General features: G+C 37.2%; 1 protein-coding gene across 4 annotated transcripts; it reads right to left on the minus strand.

Moving 5' to 3' along the window:
- Positions 1 to 922: 922 nt before the first annotated feature.
- LOC133541113 (germ cell nuclear acidic protein) lies at positions 923 to 26,196 on the minus strand. 4 transcript variants are annotated; one of them, XM_061884219.1, is made up of 8 exons: positions 25,371 to 26,195; positions 9,661 to 9,685; positions 9,606 to 9,627; positions 9,414 to 9,563; positions 6,430 to 6,498; positions 5,340 to 5,391; positions 3,576 to 3,612; positions 923 to 3,503 (listed from the first exon to the last, which is right to left on the minus strand). In XM_061884219.1, the coding sequence occupies exons 1-8, from the start codon at positions 25,825 to 25,827 to the stop codon at positions 3,461 to 3,463; spliced, it is 855 nt and encodes a 284-aa protein (XP_061740203.1). In that variant the 5' UTR covers positions 25,828 to 26,195; the 3' UTR covers positions 923 to 3,460. The 4 variants fall into 4 exon arrangements, with proteins under 4 accessions (XP_061740203.1, XP_061740201.1, XP_061740202.1 ...); XM_061884217.1 differs by having other exon boundaries at positions 9,414 to 9,627; positions 25,371 to 26,196; XM_061884218.1 differs by having other exon boundaries at positions 9,606 to 9,685.
- Positions 26,197 to 26,689: the final 493 nt, after the last annotated feature.

Below are 26,689 nucleotides of genomic sequence, written 5' to 3' on the forward strand. Positions count from 1 at the left end.
AGGAATGCAGTAAAAATTTGAATAGCTCTTAATCATCTTCCCTTTATGCGATTTCAAATTACCGGTATTGAAATCGGCCTCCTCCATTTTGAAGATGATGATGCAGGGGAAGTCTCACTCGTGACGTCACGTTTTTGACCAGGCGGTAATACTAAGCATGCGCTAATTATTTCGTGAAGCGAGTTTGACCCGGCAGTAATTCATGGCAGGCGCATACTATATACTCAGCGGAAATTCAAGGAAATACGGTGTACATATTTGATTATTTACATTTGATTATTTACAATCCGCGGAGGTGGGATGTGGTGGGGGGCGGGTGTGGTGTAGGGTTTTAGTTGCCTTATGGGAGATGTAGTTTATTATCAGACCGGCAAATGCAAAAGCGCCAGAAAAAAACTACACACAGTAAAATTTTCATTCCACACAATCAGACGTCTCAGCATTATTGTGATGATTTTGAAACCGCAATACTGCGGTACCTGCAAAACCTGTTACAAATCAGGGGTCACATTGTTATAAGATACACAGTGCATCCTTTCAGTGAGATAGAAAAAGCTGACACAATTTCGACACAAGATTTAATTTGATAAAATGTTTATGAAAGTTAATCATTCTCTTCTTTTTCTTGTTATCCTCTTAACGTGCAGCCTGTATTAACATTGATGGGAACATATGAAATAAAAAAAAAACAAGCCCTAGAACTTCACAAGTCACCGCTATAGTCACATATTGTTCTATTGTTGACAAACCTTGATAATAAGTTATTGTTTTGTTTACTTATTTTCCAACAGTGACTTTATTTTTGTTCAAACATGTGTATGGAATAGGAAAATTGTATTGTTTTATTAATATTGTTGCATTGTCTCATATTGTTGCAATTATGTATTGTTAAATTGTTCACAAATTGACATTCACACATGGATTAAAAGCACAAAATAGTTTTTATTTCCCTGCACACATTTAGGGAGAGACCTGCTGCAGATATCGAGCTTTGAATGAATCAATGTTTTCTCTCGTCAACAAACACAGGAGAATTGCATCCGATGGAACACACACAGTGGCAGACTGATGTAAGGAGAGGATGACAACTATAGACATTGTGACAGGGTTTTCCAAAAGTCTGAACGTAAACATTATAATCTATACACATACATTATATTAAAAACTGTATATGTAATTACAGAATTTGGATATTTTAAAACATAACCAGGGATGTCCCGATCGATCTGCATCGGTTAATTTTTGTGAAAAAGTATGTTTGGCCTATTAATGTCCTTTAATGCTGCAGGTCCTCTCTGGCTGACAAAGGCTGGCAGCTCATTTTGTGTCCCCATACACAGTGTAGAGCCACTCCCGCATAATCACTTCCATTATGGCAAAGAACCTGTATTTCTTAGTGCCTTAAGTATCGTTATCATGTATTATTATCACTGGAGGATGAGGCTAAACATGTTACACACTGAGAGAAAGCCAGGAGCAGGCATGCTAAAAGCTAAGCTAACCCATCTTGAAACAACACTAATAAAGAAGCGCTTAGTAAAGTTTAAGAAGTGTAGATGGAAGCCGGTTCAAGTAGAAAGTAAGCAGATAAAGGGAAATTAACAAGTAGATTAATAAAATAGATTGAGCTCATCATAGGTCCTATTTTGATACAGTTTGTTGATAATATTCCAAATGTTTCCATCCATCCATTTTCTACCGCTTATTCCCTTTCGGGGTCGCGGGGGGCGCTGGCGCCTATCTCAGCTACAATCGGGCGGAAGGCAGCGTACACCCTGGACAAGTCGCCACCTCATCGCAGGGCCAACACAGATAGACAGACAACATTCACACTCACATTCACACACTAGGGCCAATTTAGTGTTGCCAATCAACCTATCCCCAGGTGCATGTCTTTGGAAGTGGGAGGAAGCCGGAGTACCCGGAGGGAACCCACGCATTCACGGGGAGAACATGCAAACTCCACACAGAAAGATCCCGAGCCTGGATTTGAACCCAGGACTGCAGGAACTTCGTATTGTGAGGCAGACGCACTAACCCCTCTGCCACCGTGAAGCCCCAGTTTGTTGATAATATTCCAAATGTTTTTGTCCTGTGTTTTTTTCTGATTATAAAATTAAAGACTAAAGAGGATAATATAACAACTGTTGGTATGTCAGCATTTTCACAGTCAGTACACAACACAAAAGAGTAGGATCTGATTGGTCAAAAAATTGGTGTGTTGATATTAAAAGTGAAATGAATTATATTTATATAGCGCTTTTCTGTAGTGACTCAAAGCCCTTTCACACAGTGAAACCCAATATCTAAGTAACATTTAAACCAGTGTGGATGGCACTGGGAGCAGGTGAGTAAAGCGTCTTGCCCAAGTGACTAGGATGGCGGAAGCGGCAATCAAACCTGCAACCCTCAAGTTGCTGGCACGGTCACTCTACCAGCCAAGCTATAAGCAGTATCAGTATATAATTGATACTGAAGTGAGTAGATCGATATTTTTATTTTTTTCCTAAATTATTTTTTATTGTTTTTGTGAATGTTTACAAACTCAGGGAATAATTCCCCCGGACACAGGTTGACCTTGAAGGCAAACACCAAACGATTTAAACAAGCAGTTTAAATAGTTTTTGCTTTTGTTTAGTTACAGTGTAATAAGGACATTGTTTTTCTTAAACAATCGTATGTAATAAAAGAGCATGACAAACTAGTTCAAGCATTTTGTTGATAATGTTAAACAATCAATAGAACTCACCATTAATAAATAGAAAAATTAACATTTAATACCTGTGATCTGTCTCGGTATCGGCCGATCTCACTCATGGCTGATCGGTATCAAAATCAGCAGCATAAAACCTTGATCGGAACATCTCTAATTATATATGCATTTTCACTCAAGCGCCTAGACTTTGTGAACACCCTTGTACAGTGGAACCAGTTCATGTCAATCACTTGGCCCCACTGACTGACGTCAACAAAAGCAGTTGCCAACATAACTTAGCGACAACTATGAAGTTAATGATACAATACAACACACGTCGACATAAACATACCCATTTTATGAACAGTCCAGAAGAACAGGGCATACCAGGCCTTGATGTGTTCCACCCAGACAGTTGTTGATATAAGCGGTTCATACTGTATTCGCCATTGCTTGTTTTGTTATTGATTTTTTACATCAGACAGCATCAAATCCTTTAAAACAATAAATATTAATGTCATAGTCACCGCTTTAATGCTACATACATATTAGGTGCTTAATTCAATCAGACCATGTGCAGTATAACAATAGTGTGGATGTTTATTAAGTTACTGTTTAATTATTAATCATTAGTAAACACAAGGGGTGCCAAACTCTACCCCCTGATGTGAAAGATGCAAACACGAGTATGAGGCTGTGGAAAAAAAGGGAACAAAAATAGCAAACGAAAGTGAAGATGTTGGACTGGCCACACGATGGCGACACTCAGTTGTCCTCGTCATCGTCGTCAAAGACATCAGCAACAGTCCTGTGGACACACGAAGTGATTGAAACCCGGTGATGAAAACATAACAATCATTTCAGTGGACGTTGGACTCACTTGTAGATGGACCCAGTCACCATGTCAAGGAAACCCCCTGGAGGAAAACAGACATTATTGCTAGTGCGTGAAATGTCCCATCCTGCTCACTGCAGGCTTTTAAAAATGATAATACACTATTGTACGTTTCATCCATCCATGTTCTACCGCTTGTCCCTTTTGGGGTCGCGGGGGGTGCTGGAACCCATCCCAGCTTCATTCAGGCAGTAGGCGGGGTACACCCTGGACAAGTCGCCACCTCATCGCAGGGCCAATCCAGACAGACAACATTCACACTCACATTCACACACTAGGGCCGATTTAGTGTTGCCAATCAACCTATCCCCAGGTGCATGTCTTTGGAGGTGGTAGGAAGCTGGAGTACTCTGAGGGAACCCACGCAGTCACGGGGAGAACATGCAAACTCCACACAGAAAGATCCCGAGCCCGGGATTGAACTCAGGACTACTCAGGACCTTCGTATTGTGAGGGAGATGCACTAACCCCTTTACCACAGTGCTGCCCACCCACAGATGAATGTATAACATATTTTAATTAGAGTTTCAGTGTTTTTTTACTTACTCCCAAAATGAGCCAAGCCTTTTTTCCCCTTGGCAAGATTACGGCCGATAACCCTCCAAAATGTAAATCGGTGTTTGCGAGCCACTTGCGTAGAGAGACCATTGTCACTACTGCAGATCTGTTCAGTTCTACATTCCTCCTTGGTCCAATAGTTGTCCAAAATCTTGTCTTTACAATCGTAAACATAGGTTTCAGAGGATACAGGTAGACGGGTCTTTTGTTAGCCTCTCAGCAGCACACAACACAGCATGTTTACACTACAAGAAACTCTTCAAAATTAAAGATATGTATAGTGCGAAAGTGCAGTACAGCATAGGGCCAGCGTCAAAGTTGGTAGCAATCATGGCGTTCTGAATTCACCTAACCAATCATTGAGGAGATTGCTTGAAATCGGGTTGGCCAAACCCTTTCTGTACAATGCTCTGCCATTGTTGGGCCGCCAAACAATATCTGTTTCCCAGTTGTGGTCCGTATGGGCCGCAGCACTATTCAGTTGTAATACACTTTTCCACCACTTGTGGCAGTAATGACAATATCAAACAAAGAGAAGAAATCTTGAGCTAAACTCAGAGAAGCTTCTTTAGCGCAAAAAATATGACTAAAGTGGTGAAGCTGTATTTTTATTTGCACTTACATTTTATTTACAGTTTAGATAAAACATATTCAATGATATTTAGCACAATATAATTGTATGTAAATGTATTTTTCATTAGTCACTTACAAGTCCCTTCTAATGCAGTGTATTTGGTTCAAACTTATTCTTTTAATCAGCCTGACCAAAGCCTAAGGTTTGTGTGTAGAATACATTATAATCTCCCTGATCAACACTTGGCTTTGTATCGGATTGTAAACTTTTAGTAGGTCGATATAATTACTGAATTAGATTAAAATCACAAGTAAGATTACTATTTCAGTGTTAATATTTGAATAGGCTTCGGGCCCCTTTGTGGTGGAAAAGTTGGGCCGCAACTAACTCAAAAAAGTTCAAAACCACTGATGTAGACCACAAGGAAGCGTTACGATATAGATTGAGCTCATCATAGGTCTTATTTTAATGCAGTTTGCTGATAATATTCCCAATGTTTTTGTCCTGTGTTTTACTCTGATTATAAAATTAAAGACTAAACCACAATATCATTCAAAGATTTTGAAAAAGGTAGAGTAAAAAGTATCAGCTTCCCCCGTCAGTTGTGAGCTACTCACCAGGCTGGCAAAGAGTTTGACAAGCTGGACACACGTGGCAGAAACTACACATCTGTGAACAAGACAGGAAAGCAGAGGATGAGCAAATAAAAGGAAGAAAAATTAACAGATCACTGAAGGTGTTTGATTTTTTTTTATTAAAAAAAAAAACTACAAAAAAAACCCTTGAATAACCAGGTTGAAAAGCTAAATATTCAAAATAGATTTTCATCTGAGGAAATATGCATATACACTATAAGTGCTGTAAAATTAGAAATGTTCTATTCAGATTTTACACATATTTAATCTGGATTAATTATGATTAATCATCGGTAATCATTTACTTGCATATTTTAAATTAAGTTGAAAACCCCTGCATTCTTTGAACATAAATGTCTTTTTTTTTTTATCAGCATGTCATACAGGAATATGTTTTGAATATACAATTCGCACAAATCAATTTCAACTAAAGTCCAGCAGTCAGGTAAAGCATTCATGCGGAGTACATTTGTGAATATATATATATATATATATATATATATATATATATATATATATATATAGAGCAATATTATATATAAATAAATATATATTGCTATAGCATATATGTATATAATATTACTTACTTAATTACTTCCTTAATAATACATACTTAAAAACCAAATAATTTTAATTAAAAAAATATTTTTACTTCATATTACTTCAAAGCTAAATTGTCTTTCAACCTTAGATCGTCAGAAAATATATAAAATAAAAATGTAAACATCATGCATAGTAATTTTACCTTTATCTTTGGGTGCAGGTGTATATATAGGTAACGGTATATTACACAAACGTGTCATATTATGTAATAGATCTTAAGTATATAATACTGCTAACAATATTAGGAAAAATATTTTTCGTAAATTTTTTTGTTATTTTAGTATCTATTGCTTTAAGTGAAACATTTCTTTCATGACATATCGACTGTTTTTCCCCAGGATATCTCAACCCACATTGGGTTGTTTTTTATTATACATTTTTTTAAAATCAATGGTTATAAATGGTTTTGATTATGAAGAGTAACTGCCACCAAATGTGTGGACACGTCTGTCCGACCTACAGGGCTCACCTTGCAGTCATCACAGTGTGCAGACTTGTCCCCTTCTTCACAAGGACATCTTTCACAGCTGTCACAGTGCTGAAAGAAAGAATCACATATCATATAACCCAACCTATGGGTCAGACCCTTGCTCAATATGGCACCCACTGGATTAGTCTGCAAATTGACCGTCTAATTATGTCTGAAAATATCTTTCCACTGGAGTTTAATATCAAAGTGGAGTTTATTCGTCACTGTTTTATGTAGCCGTGCATGTACTGTATTTTATTTTTTAATTGGATTGTACTCACAATATTAGCTGTAAATAGCTTTTAATGATTGGCAGGCAGACACCAAGTTTGGCCTTCAAAATAAAAAGCTTAACAGCATTTATTTGGGCATGCATAAATCTTTAAATTACTGATTAGAAAATAATTCCAGCAAACATTTTTTAATCTCCCTTATTTTTCTTTTAAATTATTTGCAGTTGTTTTAAAGTATTTATTTAAATACATTTCGAAAAGTAATTGACATTTTGATGTATGTATTTGTGTTGTTGTTTTGAACAAAAAATGAAATTTTGCATTTGCAGTATAACCACAATATGACTTGTGGCTGAACAGACTATAACAAATGGACAAATGAACCTTTGCGTCATCAAGACGAAAGTGCCCAAACGACAGCCCATGGGCTAAGCGCAGCGCGCCGATGTCTTCAATTTGGCCCGTAAGAGGTCATGAGTTTATTAAGGAGTCTTTCCCACAGGAAGTTTGCCCTTTTTTCAATAGTCTGACGATTTTGATGCTACAATAGTGTAGCCTTTTAATGGATGACGCTAGTAATTTAGGTCATTAACCTTTAATTATGCTCTGAATGTAAAGTGGCGCAGCAATTAGTTATATGACCCAATGTAAACAACATTCCCTAGTCATAGTGAAAAAAAATATCCAACTAACACAAAATGTCAACAAACATGGTTACAACCTGCCACTGAAGTTTGTGGACATTATTAAAAAAACGTCAAGGCACCATCATTTCTTTTTAAATTGCACCATTTTAAATCCATTGCAATGCATGGTGGGAGAAATGCAAAACGTTCAACCTCAGCTGATTTATTACCACACTTATAAGAGGTTGTGACAGAAGTAAACAAAGTAGAAGTCAAACTTTCACATACTCTTGATATTCGATTATATTAATTATTAATAATATATCCATTATATGACTATAATATGTACAGGCTATATGTATGTGTATATATATATATATATATATATATATACATATATATATATATATACACACATATATATATATATATATACACACACATATATATATATATATATATATATATATATATATAAATATATATATATATATATATCTATATATATATATATATATATATCTATATATATATATATAGATATATATATATATATATATATAGATATATATATATATCAGCTTTCGGCCCTCGACCAAATTATTTTAGCCCAATGTGACCACCAAGTCAAAAGGTTTGGGCACCTCCTGCATTAAAATATGTCTTTGTAACCAAAAAACAAAACATTTGTATGGGAGTACACCTGCAATGGATTGGCCCTTGTGGATTATTTCCAGCCTTGAAATTCTGAGTTGTTCTCAACATTTTTTTTAGTCATTAATTACTTGCAGGAGGAGTGATAGCATTAATTCAATGAAACGTCTTTACAGTTAGGGGTAAACTAGCATTCTGCTGGTTTGACTTTTGGATTATTTTGAGTCTTTGTATTTTGTTTCTGTTACTAAATATGACAATATCATTAAAAACTTGTGAAATGCGATGGAATCATCGTACAATTGCTAAGATGATGCAAAATTTTCACAAAAAGATGTAAAGGGATTTGAGTCAGGGTGGTATTCAATGTTTGTTGCTTTAAATGGTTCTCAGAACAGATGATTACGATTAAGCGCCCGATTTACTAAAGGTTTGCGCGTACTGAAACACGTGCAAACTTGATAGCGCACAAAACAGATGATGGTCAGAGAATCCTTTGTCCTTCTCGTGTGTGTTGACAAATTTGGAATGTATTAAATAGAAAATATTAAGACATATCGTCTATTCAGCAATATAATTTTATAATTTTATATTTGCTGGATGGTTTAAAAGGCTGAATAAAACAAATCAACAAGTACAATTTTTTTAATGCCATTTTATTTTTCATTTAGGAACTAAATTATTGTAGAACAGTAGTACATTTTTTATTCCTGCTTTTATTTATTGGATACTTTCGACTGGTTTAAATGTAACTTAGATATTGAGTTTCACTATGTAAAGCGCTTTGAGTCACTTGAGAAAAAGCGCTATATAAATATAATTCATTTCACTTCACTTCAAAATAAGTACAATACGTTTTTTAATATGATGCCTTTTATACTGTATTATTTGTTTTAATGCACTGTATGTGATTGTATGTCTACTTTGATGTTGAAGTCTGAAATGAAGCTTCATGATGAGGATATTATTATTTATCTCCTATATATGTCTTGCAATATGCATTTTCTTGGGTTCGGATCATTCCAGACTCATGAATGCGCTGCGATGCTGGGATGGCCCAATGCCTCTCTACAGAGAGTCAGCGCGATAAAAAAAAAAGTATTCCTTGTCTATAAATAGTTTTTGTATATTGCGGAAAAGGTGTAACAGATTATAGATGTGTTCTGCTATTTCGACAAGATCACAAACTGGCTGGAGAGCATGATGACATGAATATGGATGAAAATGAATGTTTCTATGGGCAAATAATGTCGGTAATACACGCAACAACTTAATTGCAATAGTGCGGTTTGCACAACTTTTCAAATTGTACACGCAGTCTTAGCAGATCACACACACGCAAGTTAAAGCAACACGCCCACGAAGAGTACACACAATTGTATCGTTTGCACACACTATTTAGCATGTGGTATTCGGATCTTCGTACACCAGGACCATAATGTATATAACGGTGCAATCGAAACAAACTTACCTCGCAGAATTCACAATATGCGCACACAGAGCCCTTGTTGTATTTTTCATCATCGTCATCATCTTTGTCGTCGTCATCGTCGTCATCATCATCATCATCATCATCATCATCATCGTCGTCGTCGTCATCATCGTCGTCATCATCGTCATCGTCATCGTCGTCGTCGTCATCGTCATCGTCATCATCGTCATTGTCATCATCGTCGTCATCATTGTCATCATCATTGTCATCATCATCGTCATCATCATCATCATCATCTTTCTTGTTATCATCTGTAGAAATGGTCAATAGAGCCAATATGCATGTGATGTACATAAACATAAAAAAATACTAAGTCACACTCATCTTGCAGTGTCCAAACTTTTTCCAGCAGGGGGACGGTGCACTTTGACACCTTTTATACCCACTTTGTTCGCCCTTTTAATTCCAGTGCTAAACTTGCGCTTTTGGGGGAAGAAGTTGCACTTACTGTGCAAAAAAAATGTATACATCCAAAAGTTTTTTTTTCATGAAGGAGATATGTTAATACATATTCCACGCCTATAAAAAAAACACTTAAGGACAACAGAACCCATCGATTCAATTTGTTTTAGTCAGCTCCTTAAGTCACCCAGCATGCTGTCTGAAATTATAAAAGGATGTTGCTGAACAGAATATATGGCTAGTATGTGTTACGAATAATATTAAAATTTCGAACAGTTTAAATATGTAGGATGGAGGATGTGGAGAGACACCGCCGACGGGCCGACAACGGGCGGAAATCAGCAGCGCGGGCCCGCCTGGAGGCCGGGAGGCGGGGCATGCAGCGGCAAGAGGAGGCGTGACGCACGCGGAGCGACGCTGCAGCGGCAATCTAATGCAGGTGCGTATACGACACACCGGCTCACGATCTGTCTATCTGCTGGCAGAATATAAAAAGGGCGAGGGAGGAGCAACCGGCGAGAGCAGCATGGAGGAGGAAACATCGGCCAGCAGACCAGAAGCACGACAAACCAAAGCACAAGAGCGATGACGCACCCCCGCAGCGGACGCAAGCCCCGGACGCCGAGAGGCGTGCAGCGGCAGCAGAAGTGAATTATATTTATATAGCGCTTTTCTCTAGTGACTCAAAGCGCTTTGCATAGTGAAACCCAATATCTAAGTTACATTTAAACCAGTGTGGGTGGCACTGGGAGCAGGTGGGTAAAGTGCCTTGCCCAAGGACACAACGGCAGTGATTAGGATGGCGGAAGCGGGAATCGAACCTGCAACCCTCAAGTTGTTGGCACGGCCGCTCTACCAACCGAGCCGAAGGAGCCCACTGAAAAGTGACGCGACCAAAGGGCCAAGAGAAAATAGATTTGTTGAACTAATAAATCAATGCTGCTATGATGCGTCGTGTGTCAGGTGTTTCCGCAACCCACACGAGGACGGCAGGAAGGCCGTTACGGAGGATTTTTTTCTTGTAGCCGTGTGTATAACTGTCAGTTTGCACATACTTTTCAAATGAGCTAAATAAAGACTCTAATTTAGGTGCCGCGATCACTTTCTCGTTTAGTAAATCAAGCTGCGTCAGCTTAATAATTATATTTCCTTTTTCTCCTCCCAGTATTGTGGGCGTTTTTGACGATCAGCATATATTTTGCATATTAATGAATACAGAGACGAAAAAAAAGGATTGCACATCTTATTCCTTATTCTGCTCTCTTAACAGACGCAATCAACTTTGCACACGTTTAGTAGATAAGCGTTGCATGTGCTTTCAAGTTTGCACCTGTTTTAGTACACGCAAACCTTTAGTGACCAGTCAGTTTACTCTACTACATATCTATTTATTTTTCTTAAGTGAAGGAAATCGTCATAGATTGGACTGTTGATTGACTAAGGGCAAGATCTAACAAATCAGATTCAAATATGAAAATCCTTAGTTGAAGACACCTTTATTAATTAGGGAGGGACATTTTGACCTTGGAACGGTTTCATATGGTTGGAAAATGTGATAAAACTGTGATTTGTAATAGAGAAATCTAAGAAAAAAAAAATAAAAAATTGAAATTTGTGATAATCTCAATTTAAATTTTCAGAATGAATTGAATGTGTTAATGGTGAAATTTTTTGAATTTGGTCGAGAAATGTCGATGTTTGTAAAAAGGTCCCATTGCCAGTCTTACACAATGATTTTATATCTCAGGGGTTCTCAAATTGAATTAGTCATCTTACTCTTGATATTAATCATATTCAGTAATTATATCAAACCTACTTACAGTTTTACTGAATAAATCTTGTCAAAGGATATGAAACCATGTGTTAATCACAAATATCATTATTTATTCAAAACATAAACCTGTATTATTAGAAAAATAAATATGGACCAATCTACAGCATTAGAAATGAGTCATTAATAACTGACAACAAATAAATTGACATACAATTATGTTGTTCTAAAATAAACCAAATAAATAATGTTTCTTAACTAAACTGTCAACAAAATTATAGCGCAAATTAAAATACATCTTAACCACTTTGGTCATAATTTTTGCGCCCAAGTAACTTCTCTATAATTTTAATTTCACACTTCTTCTGTTGGTTTGATATTGTCATTACTGCCACAAGTGGTGGAAAAGTGTATTACAACTGAGCGCCGCTGCCGCCCATACGGACCACAGCTGAGAAACAGATATTTTTTGGCGGCCCAACAATGGCCCTATGGAAACACTGGTGTATCTTACTAACCATGTCCTTAAAATCTTCTACCAACATAAATATCCGGGAGTTAATTTTGATTTAACAACTACTTACAGTTACTACTAATTACTAAGCTTACATATGAACATGCACATTATGTATGTGTGCCTTGCTTCACATTTATATATTTATATATACATTTATACTATACTAGTATTGGCATACCTTACACACTTAGTACAAACTAATTAAACTATCACTTTAGATCACTAAAGTCTAACTAAAACCAAGGTACATTTCAGTCAAAAAGAACACTGGCGGCAGCCCTTGTTGGAAAAAGCTGGGACACGCCTGCTGGGAGGTAAAGAGATACTCACACTCGGACTTCGGATCCTCAGAGAATCAACCTGCAGGATGCTTATCCACGCAAACAAACGCGCTGCTTTAGGACATTTGTGTACACTTTATTTCAAGTAGGTTTTACAGACACATGGCGATTGCTGTTTTTTACCACACATGTTCACAGTCGGCACAAAACAGTGCTTTGATTAAACAAGAACAAGAAAAAGTGCCCCCCAAAAACCCCATTTCATCTCTTGACAAGTTGATAGTCTTCCACATTTCTCTCTTTTCCCAAATACTCTCCCCCTGAAGCTGGACAGTATTGTCCGGTTCTTTGACATGAATACACATAGCAACGCATAGAGATTGACAATGTCCATCTGTAATTACTCCCCCCCACAAAAAAAAAAGACATAGTTGAATGCCATTTAAGGCACATTTTAGCACTTGTTTTTACCTCTTTACTGAAAAATGGCTTAAAGGTTCTACAGAGAAAGAGAGAGCCAGAGATCTGAAGAAAGAGAGAAACGTTTTAATTTTTATTTAAAACACCTTAGAAATTGTTTCGGGGTTTACTCAAAGCCCATTTTGGTGCGCTATGTTTTCAAATAACTTAAGTAGTGGCCCTCCTGCACCTTCCCTCAAGCTTTTAAGGCCATGTTCACACCAATGCGGATATTTTTTTTCCAAAAACGTGTTAAAATATGTTTTTGTCCATGTAATAAAAAAAACTTTATCAAGAGCATTTTGGCCAATCAGAAGTGGACTTGGTTGTGCATTAAAAAAAGTTTGTATTAATTAAGGGTGTTGAAATAAAAAAAAATGATTTTCAGACTAATCGTGATTCTTATTTTTAACAGTTCTTAATCAGTTATAAAAATCAAAAATCTCTTTTTATTTTCTAATCTGTTGATTTTTAGATCAATCGTGATTCTTATTTGTAACAGCTCTTAATCAATTATAAAAATCAAAAATCGATTTTTATTTTTCAATTTGTTGATTTTTAGATTAATCGTGATCATTATTTATAACAGTTTTCTTAATCAATTACACAAATATAAAATCGATTTAAATTTTTTAATTTGTCAATTTTTAGATTAATAATAATCCTAAATTGTAACAGTTTTTAATTCAATTACATAAACAAAAATCTTTTTTTATTTTTTTATCTGTTGATTTTCAGATTAATCATGATTCTTATTCGTAACAGTTCTCAATAAATTACAAAAATCAAAAATCGATTTTTATTTTATAATCTGTCAATTTTCAGATTAATTGTGAGTCTTATTTCTAACAGTTCTTGATTAAAAAAATAATAATAATCAAATATCGATTTTTATGTTTTAATCTGTCCTGTCCAGTCACTAAGACAAATCTTATTGTTGATGTAGATGTCCATATTTACTAAACATATTACCTTAGAAAGGAGAAGTGTTGGATACTTCTCTTGTTGCCTTATTTCTATTTAACATCATTAAATGTTTGGGTATGATTTTATTAAACAAAACCATTTATTTAAGAAATTGATCAGAACTGTTAGCCTATTTTATGGAGGAATGTAGTTAATTAAAACTGGCATCTAATGTTATTAAAAAAGGTATTGACTTTGAATCAACAACTCATTCTGAATCGAATCGTTATCCCCAGGAATCGAATCAATGTGAATTTTGTGCTGCCCAAAGATTTACAGCCCTATTATCAATTATTGCCTTTGAAAATAAGGGACATTTTCCATGAAATGGGGTAAAATAAGGAATTTCCACCACCAAGGGGATTATATTCCGTGGAATAGCTTGATTTATCAGTGACAGGATTTGTTACACCACAAGTGTCAAACTCAAGGCCTGGGGGCCAGCTCTGGCCCACTACATTATTCTATGTGGCCCGCGAAAGCCTGGAAAGCCTGGGGTTTCAATAAAATACTTATTTATTTATTTTTTCTAACTAAATGCATTTGTTCTTTTAATTTTGACAGGAAAAAAATGCATATTCTAAATCTTCATATTATCTGATCATACCAATTATATTATTATATACTGTATTGCAAAACTCTTTTAGTGAGATTAAAAACAAATCGTTAGATATCTGCTTGTCACCTTTATTTATGATTTTAGAACAGGTTATACATAAAAAAAAGTCTAATCATCAAATGAAAATACAGCTTCAACATTTGCGTCATAATTTTTGCACTTAAGTAACTTCTCTATAACATTAACAGCAGACTTCCTCTGTTGGTTTGAGATTGCTATTACTGCCACAAGTGGTGGAAAAGTGTAAAAGTGTACAAATAATAATCATATTGCCCTCGTGGATCAATAAAGTTTATCTAAGTCTAAGTCATATGCATTTGATTAATCATGATTAATCACAGGTTACTACCCGCAGGCATAATGTCAATTAAAAAAAAAAAAAAAAAAAAGCAGCCCCCTGAATGGAACCATTACTGTGATGTGGCCCTAAATGAACATGAGTTTGACACCCCTGTGTTACACCAAGGAGACCGGAAGCTGTTCCGTTTCGGGCTATTAAAACGAAAAATACTGGAGAGAAATGGGAGGTATGATAATATAATGATTGATTAGACGTATAGGTGTTCGATGCTGTGCAAATGATCATTCTAATCTTCTTTTTTTTTAGATCATAGTGCGTGTTATAGGTCTACCAACGCACCCATAAGTCAATAACTTAACCAGTTTTGCACAAATGCTGCGGAGATGACAAAATCTTCACCCAATTTACATGTGGACAAAATTGTATGCGTTTTTTGAAAACCCATCCGTGTGCATGTGGACATGGCCTTAGTCTCTCTCCGTCTGTTCATCAGGAATTTGAACCCCCCATCCCCAAGATCACCGTCTCTCTTTCTTTCTCTGTAGACTCACACGGACACACAAAATGCAGGTCAATCCAATCCAAAAGCATATTTTCCAATGAAACAAATTGCAAAAACTAACAATGAGTGATATCCCCCCCCCCCCCAAAAAAACAAAAAAAAAAACAGACTCAAATGTAAAAAATGTCTTTTTGTGTGTTCTCAATCTCTCTCAAACAATGATTTCTGCAGTCCCCGCGTTCACGATAGCTAGCCTACGGTATGCACAGAGGACCTCGGACAGGTGGGCTTCAGGTAGGCCAGTTCAATTTCCCCAAAGTGCTCATAACTCTAGTTAGGTAGAGAAAAGAACAGAGTCAGAGACAATAATGGAGAGCGAGAAAGTGGTGGAGGAGGGACTTTGATGGAATATTACGTATTCTGATTAATTAAAACTGTCTTAGAGATGATCAGGTTGGAACGTTAACAAAAAGGAGGGGCCTGTGTTTGTTTAACCACACTCCCTATTTTGTGCTTTGAAGCATCAGTCATCACTTCCATATAGACATCCACATGACACTTTTATTTGCTTTCTTGCGGCCAATATACACAGAGCAGTAATATGTATTATTCATTACTCGTTTTTAGGTTTTCATTGCAGTATGTAAAAATCAACCACATAATCTCCCCGTTGTGGGATAAATAAAGTTCATCCTTGGACAGTGACAGCTGATGCTTCTGTTTTTCTGCAGACGCTAACACAGATACATTCACACAGTAATAATAACCATAATAATAATAATAATAATAATAATAAAATTCACACAATAGACAATATCAAACCACTTCTGCTTTGTCACTTTCTGGATTGATACAAATAGCGATACCAAGAGTCGTACCAGTATCGGACTGATACTCACGTGATGATTTGGTGGATTATTTTTACAAATATGTGTTAATTTGTTGTATTGTTCATATTGTGACACTGTCCATTGATATATTCGTACATTGTTTGTCCACTCAAGGAATGAGTGCTCAGACGCTGAAGGTCTTCGGGGATTAAAAAAAGCATTTAAGTCCCATTTGAAAATTCCTTTGAAAAAACATTTAAAAAGACCAATTTTCAGACTAGTTGATCTGCCGTCTCTTTTCTGCTCTGCCCCTCTCTCCTGCGTGAAGATGTCATTAGGTGACCACAGATGAAGAGCTAGCTGTTCAAAGTCGGGACCCAGGGTGGACTACTCATCTGTTCATCAGTTGTTGACGTCTCTGCGCTGCTGACCTGATCTCCTGCTGGCCCCACTATGGACAGGGCTCTCACACTATTAACTAGATCCACTCCTTGGCCACAATACCCAGCAATATGTTTGGAGGAGAAAAGGTGAGGTCTTTGATCCCAGGTCTTTGATACCGTCAAGCATGGTGGTGGTAGTATTATGGTTTCGGCCTGTTTTACTACCAAACTGGTGGTTTAGAGAGAGTAAATGGGACAATGAAAAAGGAGGATTACCTCCAAATTCTTCAGTACGACCTAAAATCATCAGCCCTGAGGTTGGGTATTGGGCGAAGTTGGGTGTTCCAACAGGACAATGACCCCAAACACATGTCAAAAGTGGTAAAGGAATGGCTAAAGCAGGCTGGAATTAAGGTTTTAGAATGGCTTTCCCAAAGGAAAATGCTAAAGAAACAAGTCCATGTCAGAAAACCAACACTTTTAGCTAAACTGCACCAATTTTGTCAAGAGGAGTGGTCAAAAATTCAACCAGAGGCTTGCCAGAAGCTTGTGGGTGGCTACCAAAAGCGCCTTATTGCAGTGAAACTTGCCAAGGCACATGTAACCAAATATTAACATTGCTGTATGTAAACGTTTGATCCAGAAAATTTGGTCACATTTTCATTTTCATTTTAGACCCATAATGAATTCATAAAAAAACAAAACTTCATTAATGTTTTTTGTGACAACCAAGTATGTGCTACAATCACTCTATCACAAAAAAAAATAAGATTTTTAGTAAGTGTTGGAAACTCGAGACAGCCATGACCAGAGGTGGATAGTAACGCGCAACATTTACTCCGTTACATCTACTTGAGTAACTTTAGGGATAAATTGTACTTCTAATAGTAGTTTTTATGGAACATACTTTTACTTTTACTTGAGTATATTTATAGAGAAGAAACGTTACTTTTACTCCGCTCCATTTATCTACAATCAACTCGTTACTCGCTACTTTTTATTTTGATCGATCTGTTAATGCACGTTTTGTTTGTTTTGATTCTGTCAGACACGCATTCAAAGTAGGAACTACGCATGCTTGCGTTTCACCAATCACATGCAGTCACTGGTGACGTTGGACCAATCAAACAGAGCCAGGTGGTCACGTGACCGTCACACGTCGAATCCGACATGTTGAAAAACTTAATGGGGTGTTACCATTTAGTGGTCAACTGTACAGAATATGTACTGTACTGTGCAATCTAATAATAAAAGTTTCAATCAATCAACCAATCAATCAAAAGTTTAAAGGAAAACATACACTTTTTATTTCAACGGTACTTCCCGTCAAAAGCCTAAAGACTGATCGCACAGTTCCTGTCTTCACAATAAAAGTGCCGCTCCATCGCGCCTGCGCTAACAAAATAAGAGTCTCCTAAAGGCAGCGCAAACCAACTAGCAAGCTACGGAGTTTGCCGCCAATGTATTTCTTGTGAAGTGTATAAAAACGAATATGGAAGCTGGACAAATAAGATGCCAAAACCAACGACTTTCATGTGGTATTAGACAGGAAGGAGGAACTTTTTTTCTCCTCCATTTGAAAACCGAGACGTTATCAGCACTATACTGTCTGATTCCAATCAATGCAAGTCATCAGAATTAGGTAATACACCAACTTATATTCTTGTCTTCATGAAAGATAGGAATCTATGTGTTAAACATGCATGTGTTATGAGAGTCGAGTATGTGTGTGTGTGGCAGCGGGCGAGTGACATCAGTAAGTGAGTGGGCGAGCGAAGAGAGAGAGCGGTCGCTGAAGGCGGGGGAGTGGCTAGTGTTTGTGTGTGTGGGATGTTGACGGTGAAGTGAGACCAAAATAAAGAAGCCACGAGTTTGCAACTAAAAACTGGACTCGTCATTATCCTCATAGAGTCCGGAACTGTGAAGACCCATTACCGGGTAAAGTAAAGGGTGTTGCCCCGAGAATAATCGGCCCTGGAGAAGTATCTCCCCTGCGCTCCTTGACTACAGTCTAGGCGCCGGAAGCAGGAAAGGTGCAACACATGTATATTCATTAAAACACCTTTAACATGTGAACAAAAACAGCAAAATAAATAAATATAAATTATATACTGTATATATAAAGGTATATATATATATATATATGTATATATATATATATATATATATATATATATATATATATATATATATATATGTATATATATATACTGTATATGATATGTGTGTATGTATATGTATATATGAGGTAGATCACATCGACTTGGTCATTTATTAAGTAATTGATTAACATTGAAAAACTTATTGGGGTGTTACCATTTAGTGGTCAATTGTAGGGAATATGTACTGTACTGTGCAATCTACTAATACAAGTTTCAATCAATCAATGAATGCCTACTGAGCCTATGGTGCTGTTAAGTTATTGGGGCTCAATTTGCCTTATTTTTTATTTATTTTAATGTATTATTATTTAATATATAATATTGTTTTAGTTGCTTAAGAGATATTCCTGGCTATGAATTTGCTCATTGCTATTTTTATGTTTTTGTGGATTATTTGTTGCCGTAATCATTAAACGAACAGGTTACTCATCAGTTACTCAGTACTTGAGTAGTTTTTTCACAACATACTTTTTACTTTTACTCAAGTAAATATTTGGGTGACTACTCCTTACTTTTACTTGAGTAATAAATCTCTAAAGTAACAGTACTCTTATTTGAGTACAATTTCTGGCTACTCTACCCACCTTTTGCCATGACATTATGTTCTTTACAAGTGTATGTAAACTTTTGATCGCGATTGTATATATACACATATATACATACATATAGACACAGTTATACATATATGTATACGTTGTAAATATATATATATATATATATATATATATATATACATATACACACACATGTATATATATACATATATATATATATATATATATATCTATATACAGTATATATATATATATATATATATATATATGTATATATATATATATATATATATATATATATATATATCTTAATTGGATTATCTAGAGAATAGTGCTCGATACCGTGGTAGAGCGCAATATGTATGTGTGGGAAAAATCATAAGACTACTTCATCTCTACAGAACTGTTTCATGAGGGCTTCCCGCAATCGTCAGGAGATTTTAAAATCTCCTGACAAAAGTAGAATGAATTATAGTGCATATTTAGTCAATGAAATGTAAACAAAAAAGTACATATTGGTCCACTTTTCTTTTTTTTTTTTTTTTTACATTTAAGGGAAGCTGAATTTCCCTTGCAGCCTTCTAGCTATCACCACTGGATAACCCCACTTCCTCCATTGACTAGTCCATCCACAACAATGACATCTGTAAATGGCAAACCTCCATACACGCTTTCTGCGATCTTCTTTGAACAGCGGAAACTGTGATTGATCCATAAAGATAATGTAATGTAAAAGATGTATGTGCCTTTTCATAAACTTCAGTATTACAGTGAAAAGCACATTCTGACGAGAGATTGACCCTCTGTGAAAGTATCTCTTCCCCCTTCTCAGTGCTCATTTCGAAAGTGTCGGCTTCTTCAATCCAGTTAACAGTGCACCATTGTCTAAAATGTCTGTACTTCCGCTGTTGTTGTGTCACATGCTCTCTCCCCCTTCCAAACTGTGCTTACTCACCCACTTCCATCTAGTATTCAGCGTAAAAAGAGCAAAACGCTCCTTCCTCGGCAACCATACTTGCTACAAATGTGACCTGTTTCTTGTGAATTGCTCAAGCTTTTCAAATAAATCTAAAAACGACAATTTTGTTTGACTACCTGTTAGAAAATGTTCACGACATTAACACCTCTCCAAAGTGCCAGACACGTATCAAATGTGAGCATTCATCAGGGTTGAGACCCCGATAAGAACAACAAGCATACATAATGAGCTTCTTAGACGCTTACTAACAGTTTGTCCATAAATTATTTGGTTATACGATGCGCCTGAGACATCTTGGAGGCGAAGATGCGGGATGTTCAGTGGTGAGCAATGTTCCTTCTAATTTTTAACGCATGTGAGCAAACGCAAAAACTCCCTGAGCACATGTGGGCAACATCAGACGTTCACACTGTGTCCGTACCAGCAGCACACCTGTCCCAAACCTGACTTAACAACAGATTAAATATTTTTTGATAATAATCAAATGACAGAAGTCATTTTCATGAGATTATCTTCTAATATAAGTGATTTGGCTCAGTGGCCTTGTGGTTAGAGTGTCCGCCCTGAGACTGGAAGGTCATGAGTTCAAACCCCATGGTTGAGTCATACGAAAGACTAAACAAATGGAACCTATTGCCTCCCTGCTTTCGCACTCAGCATCAAGGGTCGGAATTGGGAGTTAAATCAACGAAATGATTCCCGAGCGCGGCTACTGCTGCTGCTCACTGCTCTCCTCACCTCCCAGGGGGTGAACATGGGGATGGGTCAAATGCAGGGCATAATTTCACTACACCCATTGGTACTTTAACTTTAACTTTTTACGGTGAAAATAACAAATAGATCTTGTTTTTCATGAGCTGCTTAGTAATAATAATAATAATAACTAAGATTTATATCGCGCTTTTCTAGACACTCAAAGCGCTCACAGAGAAGTGGGACTCAACATTCACTCACACCTGGTGGTGGTAAGCTACATCAGTAGCCACAGCTGCCCTGGGGTAGACTGACGAAGTGTGGCTGCCAGTTTGCCTCTACGGCCCCTCCGACCACCACCTATCATTCATTCATCATTCATTCACCAGTGTGAGCGGCACCGGGGGCAAAGGGTGAAGTGTTCTGCCCAAGGACACAACAGCAGCGATTTTTTGGATGTCAATAGGTGGGAAGCGAACCTGCAACCTTCAGGTTTCTGGCCGGCCTGTCTACCCATTACGCCAGTGGTTCTAAAATGGGGTTACGCGTACCCCTGGGGGTACTTGAAAATATGACAAGGGGTACGTGAGATTTTTTAAAAATATGTTAAAAATAGCAACAATCCAAAAATCCTTTATAAATATATTTATTGAATAATACTTCAACAAAATATTAATGTAAGTTCATAAACTGTGTAAAGATGCAATATTCAGTTTTGACAGCTAGATTTTTTGTGGACATGTTCCATAAATATTGATGTTAAAGATTTTTTTTTTTTGTGAAGAAATGTTTAGAATTAAGTTCTGGAATCCAGATGGATCTCTGTCACAATCCCCAAAGAGGGCACTTTAAGTTGATGATTACTTCTATGTGTAGAAATGTTTTTATTTATAATTGAATCTCTTGTTTATTTTTCAACAAGTTTTTAGTTATTTGTATATATTTTTTTCCACAGAGTTCAAGAAAGACCACTACAAATGAGCAATATTTTTGCACTGTTATACAATTTAATAAATCAGAAACTGATGACATAATGCTGTATTTTACTTCTTTATCTCTTTTTTTTTTTAACCAAAAATGCTTTGCTCTGATTAGGGGGTACTTTAACTAAAAAAATGTTCACAAAGGGTACATTACTGAAAAAAGGTTGAGAACCACTGCACTACGCCATGCCACCCCTAGTACTACTTTGGAAATAATCTGTACCCCTTTCAATGATCACTGTTGAATTGTTTAAACTGTTTTTAACTGCATTTTATGTAAGATAACTTAGATCTGTTCTCTATATGTGCATATTCCGTATATTTATTTGACCTCTGTTTTAAATGATATATTTTAGTCTGTCCTTTGCTTGTATTTCGCTGCTTGTTGTGGTTACTTGTTTGTGGTGTACAGTCCTTTGTTTTTCAACTGTGGTTGTTTTTAAAGGGCATTATGAATAAAGTTGGTATGGTATGGCATGGTTTCACATTTAGTTCCCCTTAAAACATTCACATGTTGCACAGTGAAATGTAAGCATGGGATAAAGTGTACATTCCTGTAACTTTCTGCGTGTAAAATTTAACTTTTTATGAGTAGTCATTTAATCTAGTAACAGCATTCAATGATTTCTATCCATAAATTAAAATTCTTAATAAATGACAGTAGAATAAGCACACATCTGATCAAAGAGTCGTCATGTTACAACCTGACGTTTACACTTTGTGTGGTGTTGGAGTTGTCCGACGTTTTGTGGTCATAAAAACATCACTGGCTAAGTGCCATGAATGTATGTATTGGTACTGGAAAAAGAGAGCGAGTGGCTGCCATTGATATATCAACCAAGCTCATCTGTCATATCGTTGATATGACAGATGAGCTTGGTTTTGTGCGGCAGAAAAATATAATTTTTCCAATATATAATTCTTTCAATAATTTTTGGGGTTCGGTTACGGCAGACAAACATTTTTGCTCATTAAAGTAATAACTGGAATTACCGTCCTCTTTTTAACGTCTCGACAGACGTTACAATAATCAAACAGTGTCGACTAACGTCGTTTTATATGCTGTGGTCGCTCACTGTCACCTGTCAGACAGAACAAACAGTTGTTTGTTTATTTCGTTTAGAGTTCGGATTGGATTTCATTTTGCTCCACCTGAGAGGGAACGTTGGTTGTCAGGCCGTTTGGATGCACTGCAACAATTCTCTCAAACATCTTAGGCAGGGGTGCCCACACTTTTCAGCATGGCGAGCAACTTTTTAAATGACTAAGTCGAAGGGATCTACAAGTACCTCATTCATATATATAATTGATATTGATTTATTTATGAAAGAGACGTTTTTGTTAACAGGTTAAAGGTGTTTAATGATAATACAAGCATGTATAACACATTAGGATTCCTTTCTTTCATGAAGACAAGAATATAAGTTGGTGTGTTACCTTATTCGATGACTTGCATTAATTGTAATCAGATAGTAGTGCTGAAAACGTCCAAATTTTTTAATGGAGGAGAAAAAAAGTCCTCCTTTCTGTCCAATATCACATGAAAGTAGTTGGTTTTTGGTATCTTGTTTGTCCAGCTTCCATACTCCTTTTCATACACTTTACAAGAAATACATTGGCGGCAAACTCCGTGGCTTGCTATCTTGTGCACGCTAGCTCTCTGAGACTCTTATTTTATTAGCGCAGGCAGGATAGATCTGCATTTTTATTTTGAAGACAATTACTATGTGGTCAATTTTTAGGCTTTTGACGGTAGGTATGGTTGAAATAAAAACTGTTTCTCACCTTCCTAACGGTCTTTTTTTCCTTCACACTGAGCTCACAGCATCCAGCATCATTTCACAGAACCCTCTGGTGCCGTTAATGTCAATCAAGTGACGAAAGTGACGTCATAGTGAATATTTCTGATCGCTATTTTTAGGACTTTTAGGATATTTTTTGCTCACCTTTAGCATCCATAAAGCACATGTGTCATGGCTGACAAGATAATTGATGATGTTACCCATCGAACCCCCCGCGCCTTCCCCAATCAATAATACATTGCTGTCCTGTGGGAAACACTAAACGCTGCATCTTTCTTAGGACTAAATACAAAACCCAAAAGCAGTAAAGTTGGCACGTTGTGTAAACCGTAACTAAAAGCAGAATATAATGATTTGAAAATCCTTTTCAACCTAAATTCAATTGAATAGACTGCAAAGACAATAAATGTAATGTTTTGCAAATATTAGCTCATTTGGAATTTAATGCCTGCAACATATTTCAAAAAAGCTGGCACAAGTGGCAAAAAAGACTGAGAAAGTTGAGGAATGCTCATCAAACTGTCAGAGTTATTTGTTGATGTCGAACCCCAAGATGCAGAGAAGGAGGCAGGCATTGAATGGGAAAACATGATTTAATTTAAATAATAGAACAAGAACAAACAAAAAGCACGCACGTGGACGGAATAACAAACTAAGGGAGCTAGCACGGGGAGCTAGAAAAACAAAAAGGAACTTTAGCATGGAAGCTAGTGGAAAACAAACAGAAAAACTGGAAATAGCTAATGCTAACAGAAACAGCATACCGCTACGACGACCAAAATGTAGCACGACAGGTAGTAGCTGTAACAAAACGACATGACACGAGAGCAACAACAAGAGCGACATGTGGCAACGAGAATACAATACAATGATCCAGCAACTGACACAAGACAAAGCAGGTACAAATAGGAGCGGGCTGATTGGCAACAGGTGTGGCCAGGTGCCAATGAGCCGCAGCTGAGGAGGAACACAGCACTCAGGGAACAAGACAGGAAGCTGACAAAATAAGAGCACTAGACAGGAACTAAAGACAGGAGATACTAAACACAGAGGACACAAACAAATGCAGAGGAAAAAACTAAAACATACACAAACTGTCAGGGGAAAGTCTGACACAAACACTTATTTGCAACGTCCCACAGGTGAACAGGTTAATCGGGAACAGGTGGGTGTCATGATTTGGTATAAAAGCAGATTACATGAAATGCTCAGTCATTCACAAACAAGGATGGGGCTAGGGTCACCACATTGTGAACAAATGCGTGAGCAAATTGTCCAACAGTTTAAGAACAACATTTCTCAACAAGCTATTGCAGGGAATTTAGGGATTTCACCATCTACAGTCCGTAATATCATCAAAAGGTTCAGAGAATCTAAATAAATCTCTGCATGTAAGCAATGATATTACGGTCCTTCGATCACTCAGGCCTTACTGCATCAAAAACCGACATCACTGTGTAAATGATACCACCACATGGGCTCTGGAACATTTCAGAAACCAGTGTCAGTAACTACAGTTTGTCGCTGCATTTATAAATACAAGTTAAAACTATTTTATGCAAAGCAAAAGCCATTTATCAACAACACCCAGAAATGCTGCCAACTTCCCCGATTTTGGGTTTTGTAAATGTAAATTTTTTTTGTTCATTTGCTGGCATCGTCTCCATAAACCAATCCAGAAAATGACAAGGCAAAGGTGGGATGACATCAGGTGAGCAATTAGTTAACTGACCTTCATGATCGTCATCATCATCATCATCATCGTCGTCATCATCATCGTCGTCATCATCATCATCGTCGTCGTCATCATCATCATCATCGTCGTCGTCATCGTCGTCATCATCATCGTCATCATCGTCGTCATCATCGTCGTCATCATCGTCGTCATCATCGTCGTCATCATCGTCGTCATCATCGTCGTCATCATCGTCGTCATCATCGTCGTCATCGTCGTCGTCATCGTCATCGTCATCATCGTCGTCATCATCGTCGTCATCATCGTCGTCATCATCGTCGTCATCGTCGTCATCGTCATCGTCGTCATCGTCGTCGTCGTCATCATCAGCCATCAGGCCTTGCTCAGACTGGAAAGGCAAATCCTGTGCCTTGGCAACAGGAGCCAATGGTGTGTGGAAGGAGCAGAGCAGCGCCATCAGCAGCGCAAGAATCAGACTTCTAAGGGACGCCATGTCCAAAAAGCAGACTGGACCAGATAAGGAATAAACCTAAAGTCCACAACCTGTAGCTCAGGCCTGCAAACACCGCACACACTCTCTCCCAAATTCACGTACACACACAGTTATCCAATTAGCAAGGTCCGGTAAATGGAAAATATTCCAAGTAGAAGTCCGGGTACGTGTTCCGGGTTTCTCCCCCAAAAAGTCCTCAAGCCCTGGATTTTCAGTCTCAGTTTCCAGTCAGTACTTGTGAGAGGCGTCAGTAACTGGTCAATGTTGGAGACGCTGGCAGGAGGACGTTGTAAAAGAGTGAGACCAACCTCGGGGGTAAGTTGATAAGACAAGGTTGGGGGTGGTTCAGACTGACTGACAGGGGCAAATGTTGGTGGGTAGGCTTGCATCCATAAGGTACTCAGGGTGTGAGCGGCTGATTAAAAGGAAGGAGGGGGAGAAGGAACAAGTGACGCCCGCTGGATTTCCATCATCAGCAAATATTGGAGTTTAACTTCGCTCTGAATTGATGGTTTGGTCCATTTCACTTTATCCAGGGGCGTAGAAAACGTTTTATTTTTCAACAAGCAATCACACTCACGGTCAAAGGAAAATTTAAAGTCTCTGATCCTAACATGAAGGTTTTTGAGATATGGTAGAAAGCCGGCGAAATTTGAACCCTCAACCTCCTGCCTGTGAGGCCAGTGTGCTAACCATTCATGTACCGAACGTATTCCCTGAGTTTGTAAAAAATATATTAATATAACAATCTAACAAATTTAACACTATATACGACAACAAAAAACACAGATACAAGTAAAAACAAATAGAATTTTTGACTTAATCACGCTATTATTAATCTGATACACACTACTACTGTTGT

The sequence above is a fragment of the Nerophis ophidion genome, linkage group LG23 (genome assembly GCF_033978795.1).
Source record: "Nerophis ophidion isolate RoL-2023_Sa linkage group LG23, RoL_Noph_v1.0, whole genome shotgun sequence".
Lineage (NCBI taxonomy): Eukaryota > Metazoa > Chordata > Actinopteri > Syngnathiformes > Syngnathidae > Nerophis > Nerophis ophidion.